This window comes from Lacerta agilis, chromosome 12 (assembly GCF_009819535.1).
Source record: "Lacerta agilis isolate rLacAgi1 chromosome 12, rLacAgi1.pri, whole genome shotgun sequence".
In the NCBI taxonomy this organism is placed as follows: Eukaryota; Metazoa; Chordata; class Lepidosauria; order Squamata; family Lacertidae; genus Lacerta; species Lacerta agilis.
In genome coordinates this window covers 16,669,626-16,696,902 of record NC_046323.1, presented here as the reverse complement: position 1 = coordinate 16,696,902, position 27,277 = coordinate 16,669,626, and the positions used below count along the sequence as shown (strand labels likewise).

At 41.0% G+C, this 27,277-nt stretch overlaps 1 protein-coding gene across 1 annotated transcript in view; it reads left to right on the top strand.

Moving 5' to 3' along the window:
• The first annotated feature begins 341 nt into the window (after positions 1 to 341).
• RARB (retinoic acid receptor beta) overlaps positions 342 to 27,277 on the top strand; it is a 201,678-nt gene continuing 174,742 nt past the window's right edge. Inside the window, exon 1 of the mRNA XM_033165373.1 lies at positions 342 to 519. Coding sequence (XP_033021264.1) covers positions 342 to 519 — 178 coding nt within the window. The remainder of the gene's footprint in view (positions 520 to 27,277) is intronic.

Sequence of the window (27,277 nt, the reverse complement as noted above, 5' to 3'; positions counted from 1 at the left end):
TTGTTTCCTCCTTCCTCCTGCTGCAGGATACTTCAACAACCACCTGTAGAGTGAAATTTCCACTCCAGGAAGAAGAAAAAGGGCGTGATACAGGAACTGAACAGTCTCCTATATGTGACTACATATATATTCCCCCCTCCCCCTACAAGAAAAGCTTGAGAGAGATTTGCCATCACAGCAGGAATGTACCAGGAAGATGAGTGGAAGAATTCAGCAGTGAGGAAAAAAAGAGAATCATCTGATGAGTTACTTTCTCATGCTGCATCGCCGGACTTGATACCCTCCTTCCTTTCTTCTGTGGAGTAATGGTCCTGAGCATTGCACTGTTTTGAGGCATTACCATGTCTACCAGCAGCCGTACGTGTCCTGTACCAACAGTCAATGGACATATGACTCATTACCCAGCTCCGCCGTACCCATTACTTTTCCCTCCTGTCATTGGTGGACTTTCCCTTTCGACTCTGCATGGCATTCAAGGCAACCCACCAACCAGCGGCTGCAGCACCCCATCACCAGCAAGTAAGTTCTGATTCTTCTTTCATGCTTTCTGCATTGAAGGTCATGCAAGTTGGCTTGTTGTTAATCTTATTTTTTTTTTAAAAAAAAAAAAAACCACACACAACAATTTACAGAAAGCAGCCATGTGTATCTATTTGAAATTTTATGTTTCATTTCTCAAAACTCGTGCAATAGATGCTTTGGCCTAGGAATCCATCAAAAAGCAAAACAATAGCGTATGTTGTTCTGTAGGTGTGATGATGTTTGCTTATTCAGATAACCCTTGCTTAGCCAGCAGATTTATATTCTGATATATTTATTACTTTTCTGCTTGTTGGCCTTCCATGATAGCATGAAGTCTTTCTTATTTCTAAAACCACTTTGAAGCTATTTTTTTAAAAAATTGCTTGCCAATCATAATCATACGGCACCCTTCTGAATTTTTTTACGTTGCATTTTTATGATGTTCGGTGCCTCCGCAGCTGCTTTGAAATTGTTATTGCCAGGTATGGTTGTTTTGTGGGTTTTTTATTCCTTTAATATATTGCTGTTTTTATTTGTGCTGGTTTTTTGTTTTTTGTTTTACTGTTTTGTAAGCCACCTGGAAAGCATGAGGAGAGACGGGTTACAACTAATAAATAAATAAATAAATAATATGATCCTCACAACAAACCTGTGAGGCAAAGTAAACTGACGGATACTGACTGGTCTAAATACACTGAATGAAGTTCATGGATGAATGGAAATTCAAACTGGGATCTCCTGGTGCTAGTCTAACATTCCTAACTACCGGTACATTGGGCACAAAGCATCAAGCCCAGCAGCCCTAGTAGCATTAATTCTGTAAAAGTTAATTAATGCTGCTTTTCAAAAGAATGGTTCCCCATTTCCAGTATATATATATATATATATAATCCAGTAGACCGAGACAGCACAGTATCATGAGATTTTATATTGCTTGAAAGGAGGCTCCCTACAAGCTAGTTTTGGAGGGGATGGGCTTAAAGAAGAAGCTCTTACAAGGGCACCAGTGTTGTGCCCTTCAAATGTTGTTGAACTGTAACTCCCACCATTCCTGAGCATCAGCCATGCTGGCTGGGCCTACCGGTAATATGAAGTGTAGTTCAACAATAGTGGGATGGCGTCAAATTACCTACCGCATAACGATATGCAGCAGTCCATTGCTTAGGCTTTGAGCCACTCTGCCTGAAAAGCCACACCTTTGTTTATTAGTAAAAGTGACTCCAGGGCACTAGAATCTGAGCCTATAATATATCCTTTTGTTAATCCTGAAGCAATTTTGCTGGTAGAAACGATTTAGGAGAGCAGGTTCTCCCCTTCCCCTCCTTCAATGCCTTGGCAAGTGCCAGAAAGAAAGAAAGAAAGGCAGTGTGGCTCTGTCAGAGAGCACCTGCTTTGTGTTCAGAAGGTCCTGGGTTCCCTGGCATCTTCAGGTGGGGCTGAGTCTGAAATCCTGGAAAGCTACTACCAGTTGGTGTTTACAATACTGAGCAGGATGATAAGGCAGCCTGCTATGTTCCTAAATCAGTGTTTTTCAACCGTTTTTGGGCAAAGGCACACTTGTTTCATGAAAAAAATCACGAGGCACACCACCATTAGAAAATGTTAAAAAAATGTAACTCTGTGCCTATATTGACTCTATATAAAGTAATTTTTCAATTTTTCCCACGGCACACCAGGCAACATTTCGCGGCACACTAGTGTGCCACGGAACAGTGGTTGAAAAACACTGCATTAGAAAATGTTAAAAAAATTAACTCTGTGCCTATATTGACTATATATAAAGTAATTCTCTTGAATTTTTCAATTTTTCCCACGGCACACCAGGCAACATCTCGCGGCACACTAGTGTGCCGCGGAACAGTGGTTGAAAAACACTGTCCTAAATAACCAGATCAGAGGATTAAACAGGGAAATTAGCATCAGTGAGTTTGAATGGGTTATATGGTTTGTCTGCATTACTTGTGACCTTGTTATTCCTTGCCCCTTGTCTTTAGGGAAAGGTTATCAGTGGGCTTTGGCCTTAAGAAGGCTGCCATGGTCTCACCATGATTTCTCCACGATTATCTTAGACCATGATTTCTACACAAGCAGATACACAGTCGATTGTGGGAGTACATTCATGTTACTAGTTTGTTCTCTTAATTAATTTCTATAAACTTACATGCCTGCTGAATAAGTTCAGAGTGAAGCTTCCTCTTTTTCTGATGCAGTGTCTGGCTAGGGGTGTCAGATAGAAAGGGCAGCCTGCTGATATCTCAGCCCATTGATCATTCAGACAAATAATAGAAGCCTTATCACAAGTCACCTCCAAGCGCTTTTGAGTAGATTAATTTTAGAAGCATAAGTGGCCTACAGAAACAGATCTGTGGTGGAGATTTAGTTCCACCGATTATACTAATGGGTTTGACTTCTTAACCTCAACCTTTATGACTTAACTTCTGTTTTTATCTCACGTTAACATTAGAAAAATACTTAATAATTATGAGGTTGGTCACAATGTTATAAAGGTCGATAGGAGGAAAAATATTACCTTTTCATAAAGGTGAACTATCAATTAATGTTAAAGTAATAAAAGAAACACTGTGGTCAGACTGAACATTAGTATTCTAGAATGATTAGCTGGCCAAGAAGAGCACTAACAAAGCAAAGGCTGGTATCTATCAACCTCCTGGTTTATTCAATAATATGCATGGTGGGACACTGTACTTCTTTTGAAACAAAACTCTTTCTAACCAAAGCAGGTCTGAAAATAAGTACTCAGGGGGCCTAGTTGCCCTCATCCTACCCGTCACATTTTTAGAATCATATAAATCCATATTTTGTTTTTAAAATGGTAGTTTTCTGAGTAAGATGCAAGCAAAGGGGAAGATAATGTAGGAGAGGACTTGAAAAATCAGGCCTCTTGTGGTCAGTAGGACATGGGTCATATTGGGAAAGTTGGGGATCTATTGGCTCAGTCTATGAAAATGGTGCTGCTGCTTTAAAAAATCATACTCTAGTCATATCTTATATATGGGTCTGTTAGAATGGATGTGGAAAATTGAGAAACAGGCAGAGTTTATGCAAACACGGCATTTGGGGGGGGGGGGGAACCTGCATATGATACCCATTGATTTTGGAGGAGGTATTTGTTTGAATATGGCACCTAAAATCTTCACCTTGCCCACCATCATTGAGCTTATGTTGACTTTCTCTCCTTATCAACTGAACATCCTGTGGACTATGTTTCAGGTAGGTTCAATATATACAGCTGACATGTCCCATAGAGGAAGGGTATACAACTTGGTCCTGATGATATTCCATACCACTCATACCTCACTCACCTTGTCTGGTCCACACACTTTGTAGTACATTCATTAGCTCCCTGTGTGTGACAGACCCATGGATACATCTGAGCAATTACAAATCTCTCCACTGAAGTGTAGGCAATCTCTCTCTCTCTCTCTCTCTCTCTCTCTCTCTCTCTCTCTCTCTCTCTAATTTTTATTAATTTTTCACAGTTTTAACAATTATATAACATCTTAATAAAACAACCTTATATCTTTCGCTCTGCTGAGCTTCCTTCCTTCCTTCCTTCCTTCCTTCCTTCCTTCCTTCCTTCCTTCTTTTGGTTTTATTCTTTTCTTACCTATATTTCCCTGCATTTTTAACCAGCTTCCTAATATATTTTAACGTACTGTCTACTTTTTAACTTCAAATAGAAAGTTCTTTACATAAACGTTGTAGGTTTTATCTTAATCCTGCCAATGTCTTTCTGTATTTACAATGATTCTCCATATATGTAATAAATTTTGTCCATTCTCTCTGAAACGCCTGGTCACTCCGGTTCCAGATTTTCCCTGTCAACTTTGCCATTTCCACATATTCCATCATCTTCGTCTGCCATTCTTCTATTGTTGGTAGTTCTTCTTGTTTCCATTTTTGTGCTAACAAAATTCTAGCTGCTATTGTAGCATACATAAACAAATTTTGGTCTATTTTCAATATTTTTCTTCCTACCATCCCCAATAAGAATGCTTCTGGTTTCTAGTGATCTGTTTTTAGTCAGACTTTCATGGATGCTTGGTGGCCCTCATTTTAGAATGACTTTCTCATTCATTTTAATAGAAAGAGACGATCACACATGCTTTGTAGTACATTCATTAGCTCCCTGTGTGTGTGACAGACCCATGGATACACCTGAGCAATTACAAATCTCTCCACTGAAGTGTAGGCAATATTTCTTAATAGTTTGAACGCAAAGCTCCCTTTTTGGGGAGTGAAAGTGAATATTGTAGATTACCTGGATCCCTTTGGGTAAAGGCTTTTGGTCATAATTAATTTTAATGATATGTTTTCCCGTTGTATGTTCAGGTGTGCTTTACAGTGAGAATTCAATGCGGCACTTTAAAGCAAAGTTTTACTTAAGATATGCCACGGGGAAAGGGAATGCCTGCCACCTGCTTTGTCTATCAATTATGTGTCCTTGTTGCATATTTTAGGGCATAATGAAAACTAGTCTTGAGTTGCATCCACTTATTTTCAACTGCTTATTAAGCAGCTCAGATTTTAAAGGATGAGCCAGTTACACAGTCAGTTGAGCCCCGAAGACAAAGGGAAATCATTGTCATCCTCTTTGTCCTTGAGTCACTGTTTCTACACGCAGAATAGGCTTACATCAGTAATATTCATAAATGATTTACAAAAGTAATTCCTGTGTAATAGCTTAGGATTTCAAGTTTTTATGATGCTGCCAGATGTGCTATCAAACATAATTATCTGGTTCAAAAAACTTGTGATAAATCCTGTCACTGTAAACTCCCTGAAGCAAACACATGCTTCATTCCTCCCTATAGGAAAGTTGTATTATAACAGTAAAATACACACACACACACTTCTACCATTTGCTTAAAATTAAATAACATTAGACCTTTAGGATTATGCAAGCAAGGCAAGCAAAAACAGCCAAAAGCTAGACCTTAGTCTAACATTTAAAAACCCCCACCACCTATTCCTACATGTACTACTTGTCAACAAAATTAACATCCCTGGGATTTGAAAGTGAATATAATGCAAATGGTTTGATAAGTGTTATTAATCCTATGGCTTCTTGTACTGAAATCTAATGCCAGCAACTGAGTGCCAAAAACTAATGGAAAAAGAAAACACACACTACTTTTGATGTCAGAGTTAATAAGACCATTATTTTCTCCTTTTATATGAATGGACATTGTGGGAATTCCATAAATATCTCCCTGATTTCCATCTTACTATTGGGATGGATATATTGTGTAAGTGATTGTCACTGGGTGTTTCAGTGACTATGGTGCCTACAGACACAAATGAAAACTGATTTTGCCCTTAAGGGGGCTCCTTTCAAATATTTTTTAGCACGTGCAACTGATATAAATAAGAGTTATGCATACTTTGTAGTTCAGATCAGTCTAGTGAAAGACAAATGATTTATTCAGGGTCACTTACCACGTTGTGATTTTTAGCCCTGAGAGTGTTTCTGCAAATTACTCCGGTGAGGAAAATGGTTTTGCAAACACTGCATGCTTGCTTCCACCAGCAGCAGCACTCTTTAGCCCAGGCATGGGCAAACTCGGCCCTCCAGATGCTTTGGGACTTCAACTCCCATCATCCCTAACTAACAGGACCAGTGGTCAGGGATGATGGGAGTTGTAGCCCCAAAACATTTGGAGGGCCGAGTTTGCCTATGCCTGCTTTACCCAGTCAAAGACTGCAACTCTATTGCAGCCCAACTGGGCATAGTGGCGTGCTGGATGAGGGCCAATAAGCTGGAGTTGAATTCTGCTAAGGCAGTATAAATTGCAGGAGAGTAAGGTGAGCCACTCCTGAGGCACAGTGGCCAAGCTTTTGTTGTCTAGGAAAGGGCACAGTGGACTTACCTGCTGAGGTTGGTTGTAGGTAGGTATCCTTTGCCATGGAGACCACCTGGGACTCCACAAACAATGACAGTTCCAGGAGTGCTCCTAAGCTCTTGGGAGGGGAGTGCCACCTAACCCAGAACAATCCCAGTTGTTAGCCTGCTTTGAATCATGCCGGGTGGGTGCAGAGCCCAGGAGACCCCCGGAGGGCAGCCCCTGCTGCTTCCTCCTTATGGATGGGAGGAGATGAGCAGTGCCTTCTATTTGTTGAGAGCCCATTGTGGAGGTGGCACTGGGGAGTGACTGTCAAAGAGGCAGCACATCTGGCCTCCAAGGAGTGCGCCGCAGCTGCTGATGCATTTCTTGGAGGCCAAATATGCTGCCTCTGTGGATTCTGCCACCCGAGGCGGTTACCTCACCTTGTCTCATTGGTGGGCCGGCCCTTGGGGGATTATAACTATTATTATAACTGTGTGTGGAATCTGTACAGTATGTCTGTGTGTGTGTGTGTGTGTGTGTGTGTGTGTGTGTGTGTGTGTGTATCTTCATGTGTTTTCTGATGATGAAATGCTTCCCATGTAGAAAGCACTTGCGTGAGGCCACTCCAATAAAGATTGTGACTTCTTACAAGTTAAGCTCACACTACACATCATGTTACATACATAGTTTGTGCACCTCTCTATAGTTTTGTTTTTAACTCAAAATTAAGTACTAGGTAATCTGAATCAGGACCATAGTACACGGGGAGGAAAGTTTAATTCTTCCTTTCCAAGTTGCAACTCCTCGAAAACCTGGCCCTCCATGTGTGCTTTGGTTGTGATTTGGATCTGCTCTCCTGCGTTTAATTTTGAGTTGCGCGCACACACACACACACACACACACACACCTGCACATGGCATATTAAATGCACACATACAGATGTATCAAAATTCAAGGAATGTGTTCGAATCCAGAAACCTCGGGGTCAGGATTTGTTGCATGTAAAATTAAAGCATTTTGCTTGAATAGTCATTTATGTGGCATGAGTGCTATAATTGCCCGGTAAGCTATGCAAAAATATCAGTTCATCAAGGAAATATAAACGGTAATGCATTGTGCATCTGTTACTCTATTCAAGACCATAAGCACGTGTGGGATCTGCAGACCAATTGACACAAACATCTGTTACAAGTACTTGAAAAGGCAACATGAGAGAGCTATATCCCTGTGCTAAACAGATTTTGTTGTGGTAGCATCATTGATTAAATTGCAGATACTTACAAAATTTAATATGAATTCCCTTTCAAGGCACGGATGATCATGTTGTTACTGGCTAAGTAGCCACAGTGCAAGAAACTGTGGAAAGAAAACATGAGGATTTCACATCCTTTGAGCCTTCATCTGTCTCTGTTGATCAAGTTCCATCTGTTCACGTCTACTAACACAGGAGCAAAGGAAGACTTATGCAAAGGAAGACCAGTGGTCCATCTAGCCAGTGCTTTTTTTCTGGAGGTACGCAACGGCATGCAGTGCTGCCACCTTTTTGGGTGGGAGGTAGAAGAGCTCCTGGACCACATCAGAGCATCACACCTCCTCTAAGCTGAGCAAAAGCTTTCCGGGCTTGTGGAAGAAGGCGAGATGCTCTGACAGGATCCTGGAGTCCCGCTGCCTCCTTCCCAAAGCTGGGCGGGCTTTGGGAGAGTGGCGGAAGGGATCTCAGAGCCAATCAGAATATGACATCTCCTTCCCTAAGCTGGGCAAATGTTTCCTGGGGTTGGTGAAGGAGGTGTGAGGCCACATCCTGGCAGGACATTGGATGGTATGACCCCCTGTGGTGAAAACAGACAGGCACTGTCAGGTACTGAGAGTACAGGAAAAAATGCATGGTGTTGCAAGTACGGTGTTATTATCATGCATCATGGAATAACTATATACCAAGATTTTAATGAAGTTCCAGTAAAACATGTAATTGTTTTTCCTGGCCCTGATGAAATTTAGCACCCAGGGCAACTGCCCAAAGTACTGGCACCTGCCCCCCGCCGCAACAAAGCTCATTATTATCAACCAGCAATTGCTTCAAATGTCTTGTAAATACTCACCAGTAGCTTTTTGCCTAGGCTTTCACTGACCCACCCATAGCATTGAACCCTGATTTATATGTATGAATATCCTGAATCTTTTTAAAATTAATTTTATATGTTTTTATGCTGTTTTATTGGTTTAAGGTTAGAATAATAGAATGTTAGAGTTGGAAGGGACCCAAGGGTGATCTAGTCCAACCCCCTGCAATGCAGGAATTTCAGCTAAATCTCAGATTCTCAGGAATCTAAGTTGTATTTTTGTTTTAATGAATATTTATTGTGCATAGACATAGTGTACAACGCTTTTAGAACATTGAGTATTAAATACATTTTAAAAATAGAAAGAATATACCATCTCTCTCTCTCTCTCTCTCTCTCTCTCACACACACACACACACACACACACACACACTACAAAACAGTGCAGTTCTTGCTTTTGTCTTTTATATTTAGAAACAGATATCCAAAGATATCCATATCTAAGTGTGTTTGCACCATAGAGTTCTTTACTGGGAGGAGCCGGAGGAGAAAAATAATCCATACCCTTTTATTTCTCCTTATCCAGTAAAGTTCTACTATGTTTTGCAGGTCTGCAGAAAGTTAAGGAGTTATATTATTATTTGGATGCAAAGTTCAGGTTTTGTTTCTACCAACGGTCTTGTCCATTAACTGTCTATCGTAGAACGTATGCACAGTAGCTCTGAAAATTTGGCTTGCTATATTTCTATTGCCTTAGGTCTGAAAAAGGAGGTTGGTCACTTAGTCACACTAGACCATGGTTGGGTGACCTGTGGTTGTCTAGGTGTTTATGTCCATCAGCTCCAGTCTGAATGGCCAAGGATCACAAATGATGTAGTCCTGCGTCTGCAGGGTCACAGGTTTCCACTTCTGCCCATGACGATTGGATGCTAGAGTGTGACAATGACATGAAATCTTAACTTCTACATTGACTTTTTCCAGACTTGACTGCCCTTCAACAGTACTGAATCCACTAATAAATTCCTATAAGAGTATGGGCACCTTAAATTAGTCAAATGCACTTCTCCTCGAAAGAACTTGGCATTGTGTAGGATTTGGCATCTCATGAGCTATTGCTCTAATAATGTTTCACAATAGTGCATCGCTGATGTGACATGCCATTCTAATGATACATTAGAGTAATGTATCATCCAGAAGCCAAACTAGTAATGCATTTCTCCATCTAATGAAGAAAGCTTCTAGCAATTGATGTGCTACACTTGAAGGATAACATCAGGCAGAGTACAAGATAATAGAAAAGATGGATACAGTTTGTCAGTTCCTTAAATGCACCCCTGAGTGCCACTCCACCCAGTGACTTTGCTCTTGCATTCCCCGAGATGTTCTGTTCTTTCTCGGGGAAGTAAACAAAAACGCAGGCAGAGATGTATGGGGAAAGACTTCCTTCACCTACCCAAAATATGAAAAAATAGGGCAAATGCAATGTTCCCTCCCACCTTTAGTGACGCTCTTTCTCACAAATTGTGGGGGTGGGGGGAAGAATTCTGAGCACTTTGTGGATGGAATGCACCTTGCCTGCTTTTATGGTATGTGGATTCTACTTACAAGTACCAGGTAGAGTGGGCTCTGTTTTCCCCACCTCACTTTTAGACTTTTAAAAAGCTCTGCACCCGGTAGCCTGGCTTCCTCCCACCTTGTAAGCCTTAGTTGCGAATGCAACTGGGATTTCTGTGTCATTTTTTAGGGATGGGGGAGCAATCCAGTCCAGTTTTCGTTGAAAGGGGAGTCTACCTAGCACGTTCTTTCTGAAGCAACGTGCAAAGTGAAAAACAGGCATCCTTCAAATGTATTTTGAAGGCAGGGGGCCTTCTCGGTAGTGGCACCCTCCCTGTGGAACACCCTCCCATCAGATGTCAAGGAAATAAACAACTATCTGACTTTTAGAAGACATCTGAAGGCAGCCCTGTTTAGGGAAGTTTTTAATGTTTGATGTTTTATCGTGTTTCTAATGTTCTGTTGGGAGCCACCCAGAGTGGCTGGGGAAACCCAGCCAGATGGGCAGGGTATAAATAATAAATTATTATTATTGATTATTATATTATATTATATTATATTATATTATATTATATTATATTTTCTCTGAATTTTGCAGTGCAGTTCTCCATCTAAACACTGTACAAAAATGCACATACTAGTGTAAAGTGTGCATATAAATGTATATATTACTGAAAATAACATACAAAATGCATAAAATTAGGGAAAATAGCTTTCTAAAAATGCATGTATTAGGCAAAATTGCATACAGAAATGTCTTTTAGGAGAAATTTGTACTAAAATACTGTAGAATTTTCATAAGGACTTAAAAAAAATACAAACAAACTGATGTGGATAACTAAACATAAGAGTAGAAAAATAAGAAATTGAGATATACCCATCCTTTGTCACTATGTCATCAGACAGGGGCATTTGCAGCCATGTATATAGCCAAGCTATTGTTTCACTTTCTAAATGTCTTTTTAAGAAAGGGTGGGTTAGTCACCACCATCTCATAATTAAAAGTAAAATCCCCTTCCCCAAAGTCACCTCTTGCTCATATGTTTGTGCTCCCCTCTCAGACTCCAGGGATATTTTCAAGTCCAAGGCACACCCCCCACCCATAGCAAATGTGTTATGAGAATATGTTTACAGATAATCAGTTTGTGTAAACACATTCAGTATTTTTCTGTAGGTTTTCTTATTTAAGTTTAGAAGTGGACTGACAGCCTGTCATGCCAGCCTCTAAAACAGGGGTTGGCAAGGTTTACCGGCCATGGGCCAGATCACTTCCACGGAGAGCATCCATAGGCCGGACTGACGCAGCGCGGTGCCGGAAATCATGTCTGCGCATGTCCACGGCACTGGAAATTGCTTCTGCGCATGCCCAGACACCGAAAATCGTGCCTGGGCAGAAGCAATTTTCAGCGTCTGGACATGCGCTGACGAGGTTTCTGGTATCTGCGCATGTGCAGATGCCATTTCCGGCACCACTCGACGAGTCCCCGTGCCATGCTGCCGAGCGAGTGGCTTGGTTTTGCGGGCGGCTCGTGGACCGGTAAAACGGTCTTTGTGGGCCGTATCCGTCCCATGGGCTGCAGGTTGCTGACCCCTGCTCTAAAACCGGAGGGCAATCCTAGGGAAGGCTATGTTGCTTTCAGTAACTGTGGTCACAATTTGCAGCTCATAAAATGGTTCATGAGTGGCCAATTCCCTCCCACCCACCACCCACCCAAGAAAAGCATTTGCAAAGTGTTTCAGCTCCCCCGCTGTTAGTAGACCCAGCCCTTCCACTGTCACAGCAGCAGCTGGTTTTGCGGTGGGGCCAGCTCTCAGCACTGCAGCCAAGGACACAGGACTTTTCTAGTGTCAGAATTAGTCCTTTTGTAACCGCCCATTAAGAGGAAAGAGTTTCGTATGACAGTGAGTGAGAGTATATTTGGTATATCCTGTTTACAAGAAATTGTAAACGTCCGCTTTTTGCTGCGCTATAACTTAGTGTGGACTAGCTGGCTAGAAGGAAACCAGATTTGCGTTTGACTTTATGAAGATGGTAAATCACCGAGTGTAGCCCAGGTTTTCCAAATGCACATTATATAAATAATGACATTGGTTTGTGGCAGGGACTAATTATGCAGACTCCTGAGAACTGGAAGCTTGTGACAAGAACTCTGGCACTTTGCCAAATCCTTTGATTCATATCCGTGTTCTGAGCTCGCCAATGACTTTGCCTGTGACTTTGAATCACAGCAGTTTTGGTTTATGCAAGGAATTGGTGTGTCTTTTGGTGTGCTTTTCCCCGGTTCATAACCTTGAGCAGCAGAATTTTCATATTACCTGGATCAAGCAGTACTACATAGATTTAAAGATACTATGTAAAATTTCATTCAGGCTGGAAGAAGGTCTCAAAAGAAGGTATTTCTGGATAATCAGTTTGCTTAAACATGTTCAAGTCCTTCTGTAGCTTTTCTAGGAGCAGATTGACCCAGTTCAGTTTAATTGCCTTTTACCCAGGCTGAACTAAGAACTGCTTTCTGTGTTACATTTTAGGTGCATTAGGAGTACTTATGCCTTTCATATCTCCGTATAAATTTAGTCTTATCATCTTATGTCAGTGGTTTCTATCCATTTTGGCAATATTGGAGGCAATATAAGTTGCTGGGAATCACAAGTGGGCAGACTGCGCTCAGATCGTGCTTGTGGGCTTCCCAGATGCATCTAGCTGGCCACTGTGAGAACAGGAGACTGGACTACATGAGCCTTTGGCCTGAGGGGAGTTAGAAAGAGCAAGGCCTTCCATACATTGGCTCCAGTATGTTTCTGAGCACAAATCAAAGTGTTGGTGTTAACCTTTAAAGCCCTAAACAGCCTCGGCCCCGTATACCTGAAGTAGCATCTCCATCCCCATCGTTAAGGACAGACACTGAGATCCAGCTCTGAGGGCCTTCTGGCGGTTCCCTCACTGCAGGAAGTGAAATTACAGGCAGAGGGCCTTCTCGGTAGTGGCGCCCACCCTGTGGAACGTCCTCCCATCAGATGCCAAAGAGATAAACAACTATCTGACTTTTAGAAGACATCTGAAGGCAACCCTGTATCAGGAAGTTGTTAATGTCTGGTGTTTCACTGTGTTTTTATATCTGTTGAAGCTGCCCAGAGTGGCTGGGGCAACCCAGTCAGATGGGAGGGGTACATGTAATAAATTACTTTATTATTATTAGCTACTTAATTACACACACTGCTGAATAGATATGAAGAGTGACACCTTCTCCAGTGCATCACCTGAATTTAATATGGAAAACTATCTTGTGATTGCTACCAATTTCTGTAGAACTGTGCCCACTTACATATATTTGGTTTGGTGAGAATCACACACAGAATTAACAGCTTTGAGTCTCACCATATTTAAGTGTCTTTTAGCCTATTTATCTCTAGTAAACAAAACAAAACAAAATAAAAAAAATCCTTCCCAGTAGCACCTTAGAGACCAACTAAGTTTGTTCTTGGTATGAGCTTTCGTGTGCATGCACACTTCTTCAGATTCTTTCACACGAAAGCTCATACCAAGAACAAACTTAGTTGGTCTCTAAGGTGCTACTGGAAGGAATTTTTTATTTTATTTTGTTTTGACTATGGCAGACAAACACTGCTACCTACCTGTATCTAGTAAACAAAGCAGCCACAAAATGTTTCAGCACCAGGGAAAGCACAAACATGCAGGTAAACTATGCCATTTCAAAAGTTCAGGTGCATCTCTGCCAGCTCTGTAAATGTCTTGGGAAAAAAGCTTTTGTCTTGGAGGAGGAGCATACAGGCAGCTGAGCAGCTCATTGGTTGAATTATATGTTCTGCATGCTATGGGATGTGATCAAAAGTTTATGATCTCCATTAGTTATTACTGCTGTACCTTCATTTTATCCTGGCAACAATCCTTTGAGGTAGCTTAGGCTGGGAGATGCTGACTGGTTCCATGAAACCTTCATATTTGCGCTGGAATTTCAAACTTCATTTCCCTGGTCGGAGTCTAGTTTGACTTCACTACATCACATTAGCTCTACCACCCAGGCCATAGACACAGTTAGGGAAAGAAATAATGGCATGATAAATGTTAAAAATGTAAATGAGAAACTATCACAGTCAACCATGAACTATGTTGCGTTATGCTGTCAACAACAGAAGAGAGGCAAGTGTTTCAGACTGGCTAGGGCTGTTGGAAGAAAACTTAGAGTGCCCCCTTATATTTTTAGTTTACAAGTTGTGATCTTGGGGTAGGGATGGGAGAGAAATTTGGATTAGCTTGCATTTTAAAGCAAGTGTACCCGATCTGCACTTCCTGAAACAATGTGCAAGCCAAAATGCACCTATCCTTCTGCATTTCACACTTCTCTGATTTTTACAATGCAGTTCTCCAACCCAAAAATGTGTATATTAGAGGAAAGTGTGCGTAATGAGGCATGTATTAGTTAAAGTAATATAAGAATTTATAATATAGTGTGTATGGGAAAATGGCTTGCAAAAATGTGGATATTATGGTTACGCATTGAGAAACTCAGGAATGACAGACAAGTTTGCCTGAAAAACACCTTGAAGGCTACTACCAAACTTTTCTGAAATGCAGAGCACAAGAGAATGCGGAATATGTTTTAGGGAGGACTCTCAGTGCACATAAAGGAACAAGAAGTCCCAATAGGCCTGGCCAGATGATTTTTGTTTTCTAAGAGCCATTCCCATTTGCATATTTCTGGAAAGGTACTGTTTACTTCTACATAGCATTTTTGCAACAAGGTTCAGTGTAGAAGGGTTTTTGTGAAAGACATCCATAGTTCTACTGGAGGACAAAAGAATATGAAAAAGTTTTCTTGAAGCTGGGAGGGGAAGGGGGACACACACACACACACACAACCCACTGAACTGTGTGAACATTCAAACAATCTACTTATTGTATTTTTATTTCAGAAGGATAAGCAATTGCTGAAATCTTAGCAGGAGTCAATCAAAGCCAGTATCATCGTTTTTATAATATCCCTGATACACTCCTGTGCCTTGTGCCCTTCTGCATCATGTTCCACTCTGACTCAGTCACAGCATGACTTGCTAGAAATGTAATTTGATGTGACATGTCCAATAACAGTGCTACTAAAAGCAGATAGTTTAAGGTTCTGCGAATAGCTTCCATTCATGGATAATTCACTCTCCATTCTTCTGTGCCACACACACACACACACACACACACACACCCCTATGTGGCATAATCTTTATGTTGTTTCTATGCATTGTCTCAATTGCCACTAATGATGTCTTCGTTCAGTCTGGCTGGTGGTATTTGGAACTGGCAGATGGTTTAAAAAAGGGCAAGGTTATGTTTGTGTAGTTTTGTTTTTGCCAGCACTGTACAAGCATTGCCTCTGGGGAAGGTTGATATTTGGGCAGACATATTATTATGATTTTTATGTGCATGTGAATTAACGGAGTCATTCTTAGTAGTGGCAAGAGTTGAAGAAAATACAGAGTGGTCCTTGTTTTTAGAAAGTTCATAAGCCAGAGCTTTTGAATGCAGGTGAAAATATACCAAGCAAATTAATTGGCATATATTGAAAATAGTTTTTTTTTTCCAGTTCAAAAAACGGGTTGAGGACAAATCAATGCCTGTTTTGAATCTTCGAATAGCATGGAATCGGTGAACATTCACAATCACTTTCTGATGTACATTTGCTCTTGACAGAAAATAGATCTTTATCAAAATGGCTAAAAATTATAAAACTTTTTGATAATCGAACCAAGAGCAGAATTCTGGGGTGTGGGTGTGTGCTGGTCAGCAGAGTCATTTTAAAAGGTAAGTGTAGTCTATCTAATTGTTATTACAATTTTGATTGTGTTAGGTTAACATAAAACAAAATCAGCTTCCAGTTCATTTTTCTATTTTATTTTATTAGAGAGAGGGACACACACACACACACACACACACACACATGTCCTGCTTCCAGTTCTGACTACAGGAAGGAGGCTACCAGGGAGGGAGCCAAGCATGTTCAATATGCAAAGACAGACCCTGTTGGTAGAATTTGGACATAGCAAGTTTATTCCTTTCCTGTCTCCAAATTTTCTCTTCTCTGGCTGAATTCTGACACCTAGTCCATTTTTTTCTGGGTTGGAAATAAGGAAAGTAATAGAAAAAGCCAATTTCTGACTTTTTGAAAATTCTGCTGTATTTAGAAATTGGAAGGTCAGTGTAATAGAATTGTGAATTGAGAAGCTCAATTTCATATCATTTCCTCTTGCTGAGATTCTTTCCCTTATCCAGAAGTCCTGCCTTTGGGGTTGGCGGGTTGGAGAAGCCAATGGAAGTTCAAGGGCCTGGATGGAAGAAGGCTTTGACTTTGGCAAGCCTGTTGCTTTTTTTTAACTCTCCAGTTAAAAGCCTGGGTGGAGGAAATTTTAAACTTATATCTAGGTTGGTTTGCTACCTTTTTTGAAATCACCATGGCTTAGAGGCCCATTGGGGAATGAAGTCTGGCCACTATACTAAACTAAACTAAACTAGACTAAATCAGGGCAGATTAAGAAATACATCAGATAACTTCTGTTTCCCTGGTTTGTATGGCTCGTTCTCATAAAACCTACCGTATTTTTCCGTCTATAGGACGCCCCCGTGTATAAGACAACCCCTATTTCTGGGGACTTCAATTTAAGAAAATGGGGGAAGATGGCCCCCGTGTATAAGACGCCCCCAAATTTTGGACTTTATTTTTTAGGGGGGAAAACCTAGTCTTATACACGGAAAAATATGGTAAACACAGGGGTAAACAATATGTTGCCCTCTAGTATGAAGTTAACCTTGAGCATGTGGTTTCCTGTTTGCAACCCCATTAACCTGGAAAATTGTAGGAGTTTTATGCTGTGATTTCCCCAACATTCTGATAGATCATACTGTGCGGTGAAATTTGGGATGGTATTCCAGCATATAGTTCTTCCTCACTATTTTCATGGGGGAATTATGGGGGGAAAGAAGCACAAATGTGCATAGAATGGGCTGACTTGCCAGATGAAGCCCACTGTTGTGCCACATCATGCCCACTTGTGTGAATGAAATTTAGCACATCATGGTGGCGCATTGATCAAAAAGCCATAGTTCCATAATGCAACAGGTAATGTGGTGTAATAATAATAATAATAATAATAATAATAATAATAATAATTTATACATACATACATACATACATACATACATACCCCACCCATTTGGCTGGGTTTTACCAGCCACTTTGGGCGGCTTCCAACAGAATATTAAAATACAATAATTTATTAAACATTAAAAGCTTCCCTAAACAGGGTTGCATGGGGGAGAGGACAGAACCCTGGGGCACCTCACAAGTGAGAGCCCAGGGATCTGAACACTCACTCCTCCACCACTTTCTGAACACGGGCCAGGAGGAAGGAGTGGAACCACTGTATAATAGTGCCCCCAGCTCCCAACCCCTCTAGATGGTCCAGAAGGATGTTATGGTTGATGGTGTCAAAAGCCGCTGAGAGATCCAGCAGAACTAGGAAACAGCTCTCACCTTTGTCCCTAGCCCGCCGGAGATCATCGGCCAGTGCGACCAAGGCAGTTTCAGTCCCATGATGAGGCCTGAATCCCGACTGGAAGGGATCCAGTCTGGAGTTGTTCAGCAACCACTCGCTCAGTCACCTTGCCCAAGAATGGAAGATTTGAGAAAGTGATATATTGTTATATCATTTATACCAATTGATGTTTTAACTTAGGTTTGTTATGAGAAGTTTGAAGTTATTTTTTATGGATTAGTAGTGAATTTTATTGTTAAAGATTTAATTAATACAAACCTTATTTTGCCGAGTTTATAGCTTAAATGTTTTATATACAATGTCTGCTCTGAAATCGTCTGGTCTGTTATGCCTAATAAAGGTTATTGAATTGAATTGAATTGATTTAAGAAAGTAAGAAACTAGGACAGAAACGCTAGCATTATAACCAAGAAAACTAATGCAATAATCCCCATGCCTAAGTGCACCCTAAGTTGTGGAAATAAATAGTAATAATAATTTATAATAATTTCATTATTTATACCCTACCCAGCTTTTTTAAAAATACAATGGCAGGCCTACCCAAATATGCATTTTTGCATTAAATACTTACTATACAAACTATATGATCATGGTAGCAGCTCCACTTCATCCTTTTTTTTTACATACAATGAAGGGAAACCCCCCCCCCTTCTGTAATGATCTTATGTGCAGTAGTAAATATGTATTACTTTCCATTGGCAAAATATTCACAGAATATGTGAACTGTTCATTCAACACAGTATTAACTAAAAATGAGCTGCCTTTGTCTGAGATTTATTTCCAGTTGTTTCTTTTTTATGGTGTGCAAATAATAACGCCTGTGATAACCCTTGAATGTCTGGAATTCTATGTTTTTGACACACACACCACACACGCAATTTATTTGGGGGGAATTGGGTGGAGAAAGAAGTTGGCTGCACAAATCTCCATCATTCAAAAGCTTTCTGTTTCAACCACTGCTCCCTGCAACTGACTGTCTTCTACAGTGGGTCTTTGTTCAAACCATTAAATGGGAAGTTTAAGATTAATTCCCTAGGAGGTCAAGAGGAGAAGGATAAATAACCAGCCCTGCTCAGTGTTCTTTCTTAATGGCTTCAGCACAGTGTGAAAGAGTAAACAGTTTTGACAAAAGATGTAACTGATTGCTTAGGTGTGAATGATCAGTCAAAAATGTAGCTTACCCTCTTCACTCAGAAGATGCTCCTTAATGAAGTGAGCTGTGGTTTGTTAGACAAAGAGAAAACAGCTTGCTAATAGAGAGCTAAGGCAACAGTTACAGAGTTTTCTAGGGAAGAAGCTGAGGCTGGTGGTATTTATAAATGCAAGAGAGAAAGTAACAACTCCATGCAAAAAATTGAGAGGGTGTTTCTGCCCCCCCATCAGCTTTAAGGGCTTCCCAGCATGTTAAGTAAGAAAACTTACACAAAATGTTGAACTTGGGTTATGAAGCTCTGGTTTCAATCCTTGCTCCATCACAAAGCTTAATGAGTAACTTAGGGTCCCAATTACTCTATCTCTAATATATTTTATTATAGATTTTTACGTGTCCGAAACCCACTTTTCTGTGTCCAGGAAATAAGTCCCCCCCCCGCAAAGAACACAAATGACTGCAGAATAGTTTAACTCTAGGACACAGAGACCTTTGTGGTGGCCCTAGCTGTGTTCTGTTCAGATTCTCCACCCGGCGTATAAGACGACCCCCGACTTTTGAGAAGATTTTCTTGGATTAAAAAGTAGTCTTATACGCCAGAATATACAATAATAATCATAGAACTTTTTTTCTAAGACAGTCTAGGTTTCCACATGCAATGAGCTTTTGACATCAGGAGAACATCTGAACATGAAGTTTCTCATCTGCATGCTTTAGTTGTGTGGTATTGGGAGGAGCTATCAACAACCAAATTTCTTCCTGTGTTGATCACACGGGAGCTGTCTCACATGTGAAGAAGAAATCCAAAGTCCTGCTTTTATGTATTCCTTTTGATTAATCATGTAAGATCATCCATCATTTTAGAAAAGATTTCCGATACACGCACTGCATTTATGTATTCAGTTTGTGTCATGTTATCTATGTAGTACCATCATTGCTTTCAGCATTTTCATTGCTTTCTGTATCATTTTTCATAGACTTGCTAACATCCACTACCAAACCCACATCAGCTGAAGATGCAAAGAAAGATTTTGGAGGAAAATATGGTTTAATCTTTACATAATACATAAGCCCAGAAAAAAAAGAAAGCTAAGGGTAATGTTTTATCCCTAGCTGATTGTGTTGCATAAGTGTGCTGAATTCTCTGTGGGATGGTGGCCATTATGTGTTAAATTGAATTTTATAATGTACTAAACTGAAGGCTGGTCTGGATTTCGAGTTGTTCTACTTGTCCCTGCTCCTGAAAGGGCAGCTTCATTTGCAGACATTAGTCATCAGTATTGCTTATTTCCTTGCCGATGTTTACAGATTACGTTCCTGTAAAAAAGCATGAGCACATCAGAGTTTTTCCCCTGATGACTGTAGCCATTTCTTGTATCTCACACAAATATTAACAGACAGGGGAAAGAGTGGCGGAGCATTCAGGTCCTAACAAAGCCAGGAAACTCTCGGATCGGGCTGTGACATGGAAGGTGTTGGCACTGGGTGGCCAGGTGATTTTTCACCCAGGAATATCTTGCAGCAGTGGGCCCTTTTCCATGCGGATGGTGTTCATCTTTCCAGCAAGGAAAATGATGTTTGGTTGGCCGATATTATGGTTGCAGGTGTGAGGGTATTGTTGGCGATCTTTGGGCTTGTGTGGGGGTTAGGCATTGGAATAGCGACGTGTGAGGGAGGGGAGGTGCGGGCATCACCTGCCCCTCCATGATGAAGGGTATTTCGTTAAAGGAATTGGGGGGGGGGTGTATCTCGTCCGAAGCCTGGGGAAGGACTATGTCAGGCTTCCTCAACCTCGGTCCTCCAGATGTCTTTGACCTACAACTTCCATGATCCCTAGCTAGCAGGACCAGTGGTCAGGGATGCTGGGAATTGTAGTCTCAAAACATCTGGAGGGCCGAGGTTGAGGAAGCATGGGCTAGGGCCATGCCACAACCCCAGGGGGTGCTTGAGTCGATCCACATTGGCGGGGCTCCCCCTATGGGAGGTTTACCCTTTCCAGACTCCCTGCAAGGCAGGCAGGAGTCAGGCATAGTCTGTTGATGCCAATGCCTAAGCCAATATTGCTCACATTCTGTAACCAATAAAGTTGTGACCTAAATTTTGCCCATTAACATTAACCTAAAATTCTGTGTCCTTGTGTCTTTATTCTCCTGGGGGGTGGTTTTGGGGTCTTGACACGCAACCCAAGAATCACTGCCAGGGACAGGCATCCTGCACCCCCTCTAGATGTTGCAGGACTCCCATCTGGGCCAGGATGGCCAGTGGTCACAGACAAAGAGAGTTGTAGTTCAACAACGTCTGGAAGGGGTCCAGATTCCCCATCTCTGCTTTCAGCAAAGTTCAGTTGGATGGGTGACTGGTCTGGCAGTTACAGGGCAGCTTCCTGGTAATAATTTGTGTAAGAATGTTATAATATCTTTATCCGGTCTAATTCCAGATGAAGACAACATGACCTTCGGATTAGTTTTTGGACGTCTTTTTTCCATTTTCCATTTTGTCTTGCAAAGAGATATAAGGCAAGTGGTCTTAATGCAGCGAAAATGCCGAGATTTAAGTTGGCCCATGAGCATTCTTCATTTTCAGATGGGCAGCCCTCTGAATGATGCTTTAGCCGATAGATTTGTCAGAGCCACTGAATGCGCCTCTGATATTTTCCTTTGTTCAAAACACAGCACAACATTTATCCTTCAAGAAATATCCTGGGGTTTGTTTGTTTTTGTGGAGTCGTGTAAGTTTGCTTCCAGATCTCTCCTAATCTGATCTGAGTTATTCTCTTGGCATGGATGGCATCTTCGTATGAAAGAGAAAGCATTGAGAAAGATCTGCAAAACCCTTGTCTGCTAGTCTCAAGAGATTACTGATCTCTTCTTCCCAGTCAATAGTTTGCTTTTTCACTGCAGTTTTGATGGGAGAGCCTTTTCATTTTGTATTGACATTTTCCTTTGCATATGCTGTAGCATTTAAAGAGAAGCTGTCATAGGAATAAGATACTAAAAGCTTGTCTTTTCTCCCCTCACCCTTGCGCAAATTCATAGATGTCTGGGGTTTTCTGTTCAGCAAAGAGAAGCAGTGTCCTGAACGAAATCCTTCCACAAGTTTTTCTTATTTCAATAAACTTCTACCCGAAATATGCATGGTCATGATCAGGTCCTATTGGAGACAATGAGGATGACCTGGAGCTGGTTCAGTAACATCTATATTAAAACATAATGCTGAACATCAGTGCTGTGCCGTAAATTTTTTCATAGAGGAACAGTTAGGGTCAGAGGCGCCAGCTTGTATGGGGGGGGGAGGCATGTCATGTGTGTGACGTCCTGATGTCCTGATGGTGCACACATGAGCATCGTGCCTCCCTCCCTAAGCCAGCCAGAAGCTTCCTGGGCTTTGGGAAGAAGACGCCAGCCTAGTCCCCCTGGTCTACTGTCTGCACACCACTGCTGAACACCCTGAACTCAGAGCAGTAAATGACAGTGACTTGTGGTGACTCCTGTAACTAATTTGGCTCTTGCAGTGAGTTGGACTGGGGGATTTTAGCATTATGTCTAAAAAAAAACAAAAACTTTTGCCATGCAGCTTTCTTGCCACTTGTGTGCTTTTAGCTCCTCAAGTTTTAAAAGGAAACCACCAGTTCACTTTCTAGGCTTTGATGGGAATGGGGTAGGTATATCTGTTATGGGTTAACGTCTTCAAGGAGAACGTATTCCAAGTCCAAGGATCATATCTCTTACTCTTAAGCTTCTGCCTGACATATTTTCAGTTGCCATTAGCTAACCCTGCTTGTCTTTTACCTGCACTAGGTGGGTTTTTTTTTGTTTTTTTAAAGGGCCAAGATGGTGATGGGAGTTGAAATAGCTTGGGGGGGGGGAGGAACCTGCTGTGTTTGCATTTTAGATACCTTTTTATCCTGAATCTGAATCTTAAATTGGTCTGTTGTTTTCCCCCTTGCATGGAGGATCTTAGAGCTCATGTGCCAGAGAATGGCATTAAAGCTTAGAAAGGGGGAACATGGATGCAATTGTGTAATCCAGTCCCAGCTTCCTGTTTTCATGTTGGACTTCCCCCTGCTTGCTACTGGCTAGATAGCTGTGCGCACATATATATGAGATGCATGAGTTCAGAGGCGCTGAGTAGTGCCTGACATGGGCTTGTCACATATGTGTGATTCACACACACACACATTGCTGGAAGAAGGCTTCTGCAGGGAGACCTGACGACACCTTCTGCTGTGGGGAGGCCCAGTGGGGCCTGGCCTCTCAAGATTGGGAGGGCTCAGCCCCATCTCCACATATTTCAGAGGGGCCTGGGGTATTTTCATCCCCATAGAGTTGGTACCTATGTGCTGGAAGAATCAGAGTCCCCCGCCCTGTTTTCCTACCCCATACTCTTTGTCTGACTTGCACAAGTGGGAGACAAAAGTGATGTGGTCAGCATGGCAAATGAGAGAAGGCTTGGTGGTATCTGTATTCTTCAGGAATGTTGTTTATTGACGTGACATGGGTCAGGCCAAAACTTGCCTGGTAAACCAACAAGCTGGTGCTTACTTTCTGCAACTCTCCTGACATGTTGGCAAGAACCACAAACAAAAAGAACAGTTGGCCAACTCTCCTCCCATTATGTGTAGAGAGGCAAACAGTAATAGCAAACATGGCTGGGGGTTTTCTTACTAAGCAAATAAATCTAGTAGTGACTGATATGCAGTCTGTGATATCTTGGATGTGGTCTGAAATTGTATTCAGACAAAGCAGAGGTGATGTTGGTCAGCAGATCTAGTTAACCAGGGTCAGGCTGCTGTGGATTAGGTTACATCCCCTCCCTTAAATTTTCACCTTGGGGGTGTTCCTGGATCTAGCATATCTCCTGGAGGACTGAGTAGTCACTGTGGCCAAGAATTTCTTTTCTCTGGGTTAGGCTAGTACACCAGCTTTACTTATTCCTGGAGAAGATGGGTCCAGCCATTTGGACACAGGACTTAGTCACATGCCCCGATTAAATAACTGCAGTGTGTCCTGAAAAGTATTTGAGAGGTTCTGTTGGTCCAGAAAACAGCAGCTAGAGTCTTGACAGGGCCTCATTTCTTAGATTGTACTATCATCCCTACTTGTTTCTGAGTCTAAATCATAGTCCCAGTTTTGACCTTTAAAGCCTTAAATAATATGGTTTGAGATCAGTAGATCTAAAGAACTTTTCCCACATGAAACTAGCGGCAAGTCGAGATCCTTGGGTGACGTTTGGTAATACATTGCTTGGGAGGAGATCATGCTTTATTTAAGAGTTGTGAGACACAGTTTAGATTTGTCATAAGGGCTTTTGTTATGAACAAGATACAATATCTGCTGGTCTATGACCATAATAAACTGATTGACTGATCTTATAATTCTGGTAAGCTTTACAAGCGGCCTTTTAAGGCAGGAGTGGGAAACCCCCTTTTCAACACTTACATAAAATTTGAAGGAACTATCCACGTATCTTAGATGGATGGCTGAGACTAAGCATGTGCACACTTACTGAGAAGTGACTCCCTTCTAAGTAAACACACTGCATGAGACAATGGATGGCCCAAGGCTAGTGAGAAAATCTGTTGCCGGACTGACATTTGAACAGGATATTCCTAGCATACAGGTATAGCTTGTATTCTTTATCACTTCACTACACTGCTTCTTTCTTCAGGAGTTGTTTAGATTGCGCCGTCTCCCCATTAGATGTTAGGTTCGATATTCTGGCAGTTCTGATGTGCTAATTTCATAATGATGCTTTTATTGATGGCTGCTTTATTGAAGATAATGAAAAATCTATACAAGGTGCTGCAGAGTGCTTTGTTTGTTAGTTAAACAATAAAGAGTAATCTATGGCTCATGAAGTTTTTATTTCAAGGTAGATGGGAGCGGTAATGCAGGTGAGTGCATTCATCTCCTTAACTATTAAGAAATGAAGAATGGGACACAATAGCCTATGATGTATATTCTTCTTCAAAGATTTCTCCTACATAAGAAATGCTACTAAAATTAAAATATAGGCACTTTTAACCCTAGTTTAGAAGAGTCCGTGCCACTGCTGTCAGCAGCTCGAATATGAACAGCAAAACCCAAAAAATGTATTGTCAATGCTGTTTCCTACTGTGTGTGTATTAGAATATACGGTATCTGATGTATAAAAATATAAAAAGGAGCTTACAAGGGCGTCAGAGATCTAAAAGCAAACTGTGAGTTGAAGGAAAATGTAAAGATTTTCCTGATAGCTAAACAGGATGAAGGAGATACAATTCCTGTAAGTAAAAGCACCGCTGAAACTAATAGGCAACAGCAATGAATAATGCTTTAAATATATTTAATCATTTTGGAGGATATATTTTGTTTCTTTCCTGTGATTTGCCAAGGATTCGTGGGTTTGTTCTTACTATGGAAATTGCTAGGGGCATTTTATAGCCTAGCTGAGCAAAGCCGTGTGACGATTTTGTGTGCCTCACATTTTGAGCAGTATTCTGCAGACAAAGAATATTAGCCATTGACAGAATTTGGGTCACGTATCACTAACCAACCAAGCAAATAAACTGGAGCTACAAGTCAGTCGATCTCTTATGCAACATAGGAAATTTGCTCCCTGGCTGCTGCTTCTGAATTCCTATCACTCCTTCTCTGTAATCCAACCATTGTAGGCTTGGTTTGCTGCTCTTTTGAGTGGTTTATAGATATGAGGTCCTCTTGCCCCTGATATACCCCAATCATATGATTTACTGCATAAAGCGTACCCCATAAAGTGCTACAAATACCCTTCGTTGGTTTTGCTGTGGCAGGCTTACACAGCTACCCATATGGAAGTGTACCAAAGCTGTTCTTCCATGGCACCGTCAACACATCAGCGACAGGGAGGAAATTTTTGTGGTTGTTCCTGTTGAGGACTGGATTCAGTTGGGGTAGTCTGTCAGAGTCAGATGCCAGGGTAAGCGGAGTAAGAGGACAGAGTGTTCTGAATTAAATAAATCTGGATTCAAGACCACCCCAATTCAATTTTTACCACGGGTACTTCAGATCAGAATTCCAAATCCTATACAGGTTTGCTCAGAAGTAAGCCCCAGTGGGTTTGATGGAATTAAATAAAATAAAAAAAAATACAGGACAGGTAAAGGATTTTTTTTAATTTGGTACAACAGAACAATACAGCTAGTGCTCTAGAAAGCAAGGGAAAGTAATTCCTTTTCTACTTTAGTGTGCCATACATGCATGATCCAGACAGTCAAGAAAGAAAGAAAGAAATGAATGAATGAATGAATGAATGGGGGAATTCTGATAGGATGCAAGAATGGGACAGTTTCAGAGGCATCCAGAACTACTTAGGGAAGTTCTGTTTAGGGAAGTTTTTAAACTGTGATATTTTAAATGTATTTTAATGTTTGGTGGAAGCTGCCCAGAGTGGCTGGGGAGACCCAGCCAGATGGGTGGGGTACAAATAATAAATTATTATTATTATTATTATTATTATTATTATTATTATTATTATTATTATTATTATTATTATTTTATTAAAAATTAGGTTGGAATCTGCAGGTTGTCACCTGTGTCTTATCACTATCTGATTCTAGGTGTGACCCCAGAATGATTTTTCGTTTGGCATGGCTCTGGAATACAAATGAATTTTGTGTTTGTTTTTCATGTGAACTACAGTATTCTTTCTTCCTAGGTCATACCAAAGTGATGTCTAATGAGAACTGTAATATGGGATGAGGGGGTTCATGACACCTAAGCTTAATGTTTTATTTAATATTTTAATTGAATTCATATTGAGGATTTAGAATGTTCTTAGCTGTTGTTTTCTTTCACTAGGGAATAGAATTCTGCCCTTGAGCATCTTTGGATAGCTTATGGTTGGGTTGCAAATGTTCTCTTCTAGTTAAACGTTGCTGAGTTTACTGGCATCTACGTATATATTTAAACAGAAGGATCAAGAAGGGACAAGTCTTTCTGGCTAATGTAGCAGGATACCAAAGTAGCATTAAGTACCGTTACTGGATTATGTTTCAATAGTGAAACTCTTCACTGTGTAGCCTCACCTATGAGTCAGCTGGCAAGGATACTGGAAAAATTAACACAGCTGACATCTTGCCTATTACCTGTAACTGAATATTTTCACCTCTGCAGCACACTTTGACTGATACCAAGGGATAAATAGCAGTAGCTTCAGAGTCTCTCTAATGTCTGTGTTTATGCACAGGAAGCCCAGGCCTAATCCAATCCTTCTTGAACTCAGTAAATTATCTCCAGTGATTCTATTGGGCTGCCATTTATCCTGGACATTTCACAGAAATTTTCTTTCTTTCTTTCTTTCTTTCTTTCTTTCTTTCTTTCTTTCTTTCTTTCTTTCTTTCTTTCTTTCCTGGCTTGCTTGCAGCAACCTCCATACATCAGAAAAAAACACATTATACTCTCTGTACCTAACTCTAATCTTCCTTTATCCACACATTTCAAACAACATGATCCACAGAATATGTATGCATTTATTTTTATTTAACAAATGTATATGCCAGCATTCAAAGCAAAATGTCTTCCTGATGCAAGTTACAACATAATTTCAAAGGTTTTATTTTATTTAAG